General features: G+C 38.3%; 2 protein-coding genes across 2 annotated transcripts in view; both read left to right on the forward strand.

Annotated features, from left to right (window-relative positions):
• The window catches only part of LOC138015211 (uncharacterized), a 2749-nt gene extending 2255 nt beyond the window's left edge, over positions 1 to 494 (forward strand). The window contains exon 2 of the mRNA XM_068862176.1: positions 150 to 494. Within this exon, the coding sequence (XP_068718277.1) occupies positions 150 to 350 (201 nt within the window). The 3' untranslated portion in view covers positions 351 to 494. The remainder of the gene's footprint in view (positions 1 to 149) is intronic.
• A 2167-nt stretch (positions 495 to 2661) lies between these two features.
• Positions 2662 to 7500, forward strand: part of LOC138015209 (serine/threonine-protein phosphatase with EF-hands 2-like) — a 57088-nt gene continuing 52249 nt past the window's right edge. Inside the window, exons 1-2 of the mRNA XM_068862174.1 lie at positions 2662 to 3271; positions 3557 to 3684. Of these exons, the coding sequence (XP_068718275.1) occupies positions 3196 to 3271; positions 3557 to 3684 (204 nt within the window). The 5' untranslated portion in view covers positions 2662 to 3195. The remainder of the gene's footprint in view (positions 3272 to 3556; positions 3685 to 7500) is intronic.

Below are 7500 nucleotides of genomic sequence, written 5' to 3' on the forward strand. Positions count from 1 at the left end.
TTAATAAGCTAATGGTAAATGAATCAAATGTTTTCTTTCTTGAATAATGCTGGCAAGATCCAAAAAAATATAATATTGAAGTTTTACTTTAAGCGTATTAATGACTGATGTTGAATTAAGTGAATGTATTTACTATATATGCTTCATAGCTTAGTTGGTGGAGCAATCTTGCACTGGCAGAGGTCATGGGCTCAAATCCCACATCCATATTACCCATGGAGATCTCCGCAAACGAGCCAAGCACATGCTTAAGTGCAAGGAGGCGGTGTGGCGACGTTGGTGAAAGGAGTACCTGCGTAGAAACATCGTGGCCAAGCAACCGCTCAGGGAAACGCACCTGCCATCGGTGACGTAGTTATAGTACAAGCGGAAGAAAGGAACAGGGGCAAATGGCCGCTAGGCATAGTTGAAACTGTCATAGTTGGAACTGATGGAATAGTCAGAGGAGCCGTATTGCGCTCTGGGAAGTTCCGCATTGAACGGGCAGTCCAACATTTGTATCCCTTAGAGCTCTCGTGTGATAGACAGCGACCACACCTAGCGGAGTTGAATCCACAAGCTCAACCATTCCAACCAAGAAGAGATGCGGCCGTTGCAGCTCGCCTGCGAGTACAGAACATTGTTAGAGATGAACTGTGATCTGAAGTTGATAACTATTTCAGTTAGACTGAACTTTCATCTAATATCGAGAACTGTTAGGAGTTTCATTTCTTCTATGTGATTATAGTGTTCAGTTAGATTTTCGAGACATATCTCTCCTTCGGAGATATATGGGGGGAATTGTGTCGTGATTTTGTACAAGGTCGTTACGAAAAAAGAGAACGTGTTCTAAAGATTGACATTTTTCAAGGCGTGTCGCCTAAATGCGTCCTTTATTAAGTATTACAACGGAAATAGGTTAATGTTACACACGAGAAAGAAATCAATCGAGACAAGAAGGTAACGCGAACTGATCTTCAGTGAGAATAATTTGTAAGAGAGAGAGGTTTTGTTGATCCAATTAAATCAGTTTACGACACCCCCTTCCCCCACATCACAATGGTTGTTCCGAATCGATGGTCAAGACGATGTAGTCAACCCTGAAGAAAGTTATTGAAGACGCCACACTCACGCCTTTTGAGCTCTACACTTTCTTACTAGAAGTGGCAAACCTGGTAAATGAACGGCCAATTGGCAGAATTCCAAATGATCCCAACCATGGTGCTTATCTTTGTCCAAATGACATCCTACTGGGCAGAGCCACAAACAGAGTTCCACAAGGTCCATTTCGCCACACGGATAACCCACGTCACAGAGATGAGTTCTGCCAAAAAATTGTCAACTCCTTCTGGAAGAGGTGATCGCGTGATGTTCTTCCTTACCTCGTGCCAAGAAAGAAATAGAACAAGAAAAACAGAAATGTAATGGTTGGTGACTTCGTCATAGAAGCAGATCCAAACGCAGTACTAGGGAAATGGCACATGGGTAAAGTCCTGCCTGTGTTTCCCGGAGAAGATGACCTCGTACGAAATGTGCAAGTAAAGATGGCTGCAGCAATATACACCCGCCCCATTACAAAGATCTGTGTCATTTACCCGGCCGAAAGTTATACTGATTAGAATGGGATTTCCCCATTGTTTTATGCGCCGATCAACTCGAAACTTCAACATCCCCCCCCCCCCCTCCGGGCAAAGCCCGGGAAGTTGAACTTTTGAAGATTGGATCGTTTAAATTCCCGCCCCCTCGGGCCAAAATGGTGTTCAAATGCCCTACCCTATCGTCGGATTTGTCTGTCATACCCCTACTAAAGAACAATCGTTGTCGGCTCTTGTCTCTTTAATAAAGACCTCACGTGTTTTATAGCTGTTAGCGACTTCGGCGCCTAAAAAGAAAATCATTTGAAACCTGACACTTCCGGTTCAATTTTCCCCACCCCACGCAGGCGAAGGTCAAATTCCCCACTCCCCGGGGGCAGAAAATTGTCAAATGCCTGGGGTTTGCCCCGGGAGGGGATGTTGAAGTTTCGATTTGATCGGCGCATTATTTCCGATCGAATTTGTGTTTCAAAAATACCGAATTGTAATTGTAATTTTCCGTTCTCACAAGTTCAGATTACTGTAATTCTTCTGTTGCCATTAAATCCTGAAAATCCAAGCCTGTTCTTCTTGATTGCCCGAAATTCTTTTTATCGCCGGTTCACATTCCAAGTTTTTGGCTTATTTCATTGAACGGTTTCGATTTTATTTTTTTGTTGCGTGACAGTCTATTAATACTGGGCACGAAGTTTCTGTCAATGTTTTAGTACAATATTCCTGTTTTGTGTAATTAGCATTTGCATCTTTTGTTAAAATCTGTCGTTTCATGTATGAACTACTAGTAAACGTTTCTGTTTTCATACCCTTTGAGACAATGTTTCAGTTTGTTTCTAGGAAACCCGATTTGAAAGATAAACATTGATTTGGAATTTGACACGGATTTAGAAACTCAATCCTAATCCGATCTCCTTAAGTGCTCGATTTTCATCACGCAAGAACTGTTTGTTGTAGTTTATAGGGTTGAAAATAATATTTTCCTCGAAAGTATGAATTGGAACATTTGTCGCTCTATTTTGAAACCGGGCTAAGTGTTTGTGTATACTACTCGTTGTTTCCTAGCAACATCATGCATATAAATTTGACATGCAAGTTTACCGAAATGGAAAATTGCTTTTAATTTGCTAGCATGATTGCTTGATGAATCGTCGTTTTTTCGCTTGTTAACGAAATTTGATTTAAAAGACTCCTCAAGTGGATTCGACTTTAGTAAGCTTATCTTTAAAAAGTGTATTCTTCACCTTATTCTGCTAGACCTCTGTAGTCTGTTTACTCAAGATCAGGACGGTTCCTCGAAGGACTTGCCAAATTTGTCGAGTACGCGTAAATGGACTGCAAAGAGGACGCTGTATAAAACTAAACGTCACTCCGCAGTCTAATAAACATCATCGGTGTCTATTTCGCGTCGATCACTTTGGAATGTTTAATTTGCGTGATTCTCCTGCTATACTTGTAGGACATATTGAACCTTCATCTTAAACATGTGGACTGTCAAACCGATGTTGTTGACTTCCTTATCTACTTCCATTTTCGATCGCTATGGAAGCTCTCGCAGCAACTGTCTGGAAAGAAATAAGACAGTAAGCGAAAATTAAATCGTGTTTCTGCCGAACGCGAGCGAATTATGGGATGCGCTGCTTCAGTTGAAGATTCAGCGGAGGAAACCTCGCAGAGCTTTCTGTTAGGGAAGTCTGAGAAAGGTTTGTTAAATTTAAAGAGAAAGATTTTATCAACCAGTTAATATTACAAACACGTTTTTACAAAGCAATCTGGTATTCTAATAAACGTGGCCCTGTTGACTCTATACTGAAGTTAGACAATGCAAAATTGCACTCTGGCACAAACGAGAATTGGTTAAGTTGTCGAGTATTCTGAAGTCGATTGGAAAGCGTTTTCTTAGCATAAGTTAAGCTGTATTTGCATTGATATTCACGTTGTTAGGTTGATCGCTTGTTGATTGTTTGAATTTTCATTTACATTTGCAGCCCTACGATCGGCAATTTTAATTCAACGTTGGTTTCGACGTTGCCAAGCCCGTCTTGAAGCCCGGCGGAGATGTACTTGGAAAATATTCCAAAGCATCGAATACGCCGGTGAACAGGATCAATTAAAGGTACTTCTTCGTTTCCCTTTCTCGAACTCAGCGAAGATATAATTTCCCTAAAATCGAGGTTTGAATTCACGGTCGAATGCCCAGTCGGTTTTTTTAGTTTTGTTTAAAAGTTGGCGCTTCCGGGACTATTTCATTGATCGTCAGTTCAGTATCTTTCCTGTGCTTAAAATGTTTGGAAACTCGCTAAAAGCTCTTCAAGGTTGTTGTGGCATGCAATTTGTGTACACTGAATGAATAGCTTTTACCTTTGTGACAAGTTGATATAAATTAACTCACACCACTATTTTTCACGTTTTGTTTTGATTGAGGGCAGTGTTAAATATTTTTAATATAAGCACTTTATTCAGCCTTTGACACTGATCTAAGGTAATAATCGATCAGCAGAGCTCAGTTTTGTTCAGGAAATCGAAGAATAACTCGATAAAAACTTTGATTGTTCGTTTTAAGACCCCGTCTACACGTATCGAGATATTTTTTAATCCGCAATTTTAATCCGGATTCAAAATATTCCCACCCACAGCGGGATTCAAGTCGAATTTGCCGTCCACACGTATCCGGATTCATTCTAGTACTTAGGACTCCTCAAGGAATAATAAGGCACAATTGCAGTGTTCTGCACACATGTGATAATACTTGAAATAAGTCCAAGAAGTAAAGAAATAATATTGCCCTCGGTAGCCATCTTGATGAATTGATTTCGCGGTATGGAACAGGGCTTGATCTTTTTACGGTATGTCATCCGGATAAAAAAGTTCCGGCTTTAGCCTCCACACCGTGTTCCGGATTCATGGCGGATTAAAAAATATCCACTCTGGAGAGCATGTACAAAAAGTTCCAGATTGGCCAGTTAATTCGCCAGATAGGTGAGGAAGGAAGGCATATCCAAAAAGAAAAAGTTGTGGATTTAAAAATATCCGGATAAGTGTGGAAGGGACCTATATCAATTCTCAAGTTATCGTCAAGCGATGACAAATTTTAGAGCAAGTTAATTCCCCAATATCTGTTTACAGCTGTAATATGACAGCTATTTCTTTTAATTTTTGGGTTAGTTAATTGTTTTTAAATGCACTGACACTGCAATTTAATTTGACTATTTTCACCACTCAGGGCAAAAATTTTGGCTTGATCGAACAGAAAGAGAGTGTACCTTGGTTAATAGCTGTTGTGAATTTGTGAAATGCAGTGTCTGTATGATACATCAACAGCCTTCTCAGTATAATATTTTTTTTTGTAGAGAGATATATTAGGGAGTTATCAGCAGGTGGCATGAAATGGTGGCATGTGTAAAATAATACAGAACACTGGCAGATGCTTTAGCAATTAAGTTGTCACACCCTTCTTTATTAATTTTGAAGGCTAAAAATTAGGCAATGGTATGAGTTCAGAAAACAATAATATCTAAGAATTTTTCCAGTTAAGCATTAAATAAATTTATCCCTCATTACTGTTTAATTACACTTAGGGTTGTTTGAAGGGGGAGTTACAATCATATGGAAGTTTACATGCAAATTGTTCACTGCACCTTACGCAGGGGAGGGTTTTAAATACAGAACTGCTGTTAACCAGCTGATATGTTTTGCCTTTTTGTGTGCAATGAAAGATGTGAAATGTATAAAGAATTACAACTTTTCTATGAAATGGTGTTTTTAGAAATTATTTTTGCCCTCAGGTGTCTTATAGTTAATAAGCTAATGTTAAATGAATGAAATGTTTTCTTTCTTGAATAATGCTGGCAAGATGCAAAAAAATATAATATTGAAGTTTTACTTTAAGCATATTAATGATTGGTGTTGAATTAAGTGAATGTATTTACTATATATGCTTCATAGATTAGTTGGTGGAGCATTGCACTGGCAGAGGTGCATGGGCTCAAATCCCACATCCATATTACCCATGGAGATTCATCAGGGTCCAGCCTTTAAATCTTGTAGCCTACTTTTGAAGCATAGTACAAAATTTAATGGCTTAGAAATAGAGAAATGACATGATAAGTTGTAGCAAGAGCAAAGCCCCCAGGCAGAGGGATTTGGGGAGGGGATTGGTTCCCAATTAACATGTGATCTCTATAGAATTCATTCATTTATGTAGTAAATCATCTTTGATCAGTGTGGCAATGAATCCCCAGATTACTTTTAAAGAATTTTTTTGATGTGGAATGGAAACTGTTGTGCTTTGTGCTTGTGCTGATTACGGGGTTGCCAAACCCAGGCGGAATCTGCACTTCATTTCTCTGTATATTTCTTTTTCTTTTCCTTGTCATGAAAAGTCTTTCCTGTCCCTCCCCTGCTACAGCTGTAAGTAGTGTCTTTGTGTGTAGAGTCTTCTGCATGTATGTTTGGTAAGTTTGAGGGGGTACTATACTACAAATGCATAGATTTTATTCGAGGGACACAGCAGAATATTGGCGTTTTAGTGGATCTTTAAAAAAAATATACCCTTATGGAGCTCAATTATGGAAAGTCAATTGGATAAACAAGACAGGTGGTGGAAAATAAATATCTCGAATCTTCAAAGCAATAAGTAATGGTCTGAGACAACAATTGCACGTTTCGCCGTTGGATATCACAAAGTGAGCTTTGTTTCTAATGTTATTTGGGTAACTGTGATGTTATTTACGAGACTGAAACCAAATGGCAAATTCTGTGTGGGTTTAATTAAAAGGAATTGAATCTTGAATGCCTCACATTGTTTACTGACATCACATCTCAGTTGTCTGGCAATATTAATTTACATTTATTTTGTACTCAACTCTGCACAGTCTTCAGGTAAAAAAAAATTAGAAAATGTGGCAGTGAAGAATTATTTGAAAGAAAGCTTGCTGTCTCTTTTGTGCTTCATTTTTCACGGTCAAGGTTCTTCTGAAAAGGGTTTTAAGATCCTGAACTGTGAGACTGAAATTTATTTAACTGCTGTTGTTTCTTGTTTGCGCACACGCAATTAAAATAGCAAGAGTTTTTTGCCGCTAATAGTAAATATTTTGTTTGTTTCAATACATTTTACGCTGGGAAAAGTTTTTGTGACATTTTTCGTCCAAGTGAACACCCAAAAATAAACCTTTTTAATGACCTTTAAGTGGAATATTTTTTTGTAATTTAATATTGTCTGTCCAAAATTTGCACAAGAAGCTTGAAATAAACATTGGCACTTACCACAGGAAATTTAGTCACTGATTTACCTTTTCGCCAAGTTTCCATTAATATTTTATTATCTGTGCTGTTATCGGTGAAGTTGAGGTTTTAAACCTTTGCAAAAACCGTGAACGGCATTGGATCAGAGAAGATCGTGATCAGTCAAAATTGATTCAAAAAATAATATTGATGAAAGTCAAGTAGACTATTGCACTACTGATAAAACCTGCGAAAATGTATTTTTTAACACATGATTGTGTACATTTTTCGAGTTGTATACCAGAGACGGAATCAAACACCTTGAGTAGTCTGTGTTTACAATTTTCTGGCTATTTATAATTTTATTTATTTGTACTCAACTCTGCACAGTCTTCTGGTAGAAAACAATTTGAAAATTGACTAATTCTTGTTAGTCAAAAATTATTTGAAACAAAGAATGTTGTCCATTTTTTCTTAATTATTGAAAGAAATGGTTTTTCAGTGAAGGGATTGATCAACATTGTTCCAGAGAAGAGTCCGGTCTCGGTCAATAACCTGACTGTTACGAGTTCGTATGTTTGAGGAAAGTTAGCTTGCAGACTAAACTGAACGCAGGGTTGTCGGAACAACAACAAGAGGATTTATTCCAAAATGAACGTAGTTTCCACGTAGTAAAACTCTTAACAACACGTACTCAATAAACTTACAC

Source organism: Montipora capricornis, chromosome 9 (genome assembly GCF_036669925.1).
Source record: "Montipora capricornis isolate CH-2021 chromosome 9, ASM3666992v2, whole genome shotgun sequence".
Lineage (NCBI taxonomy): Eukaryota > Metazoa > Cnidaria > Anthozoa > Scleractinia > Acroporidae > Montipora > Montipora capricornis.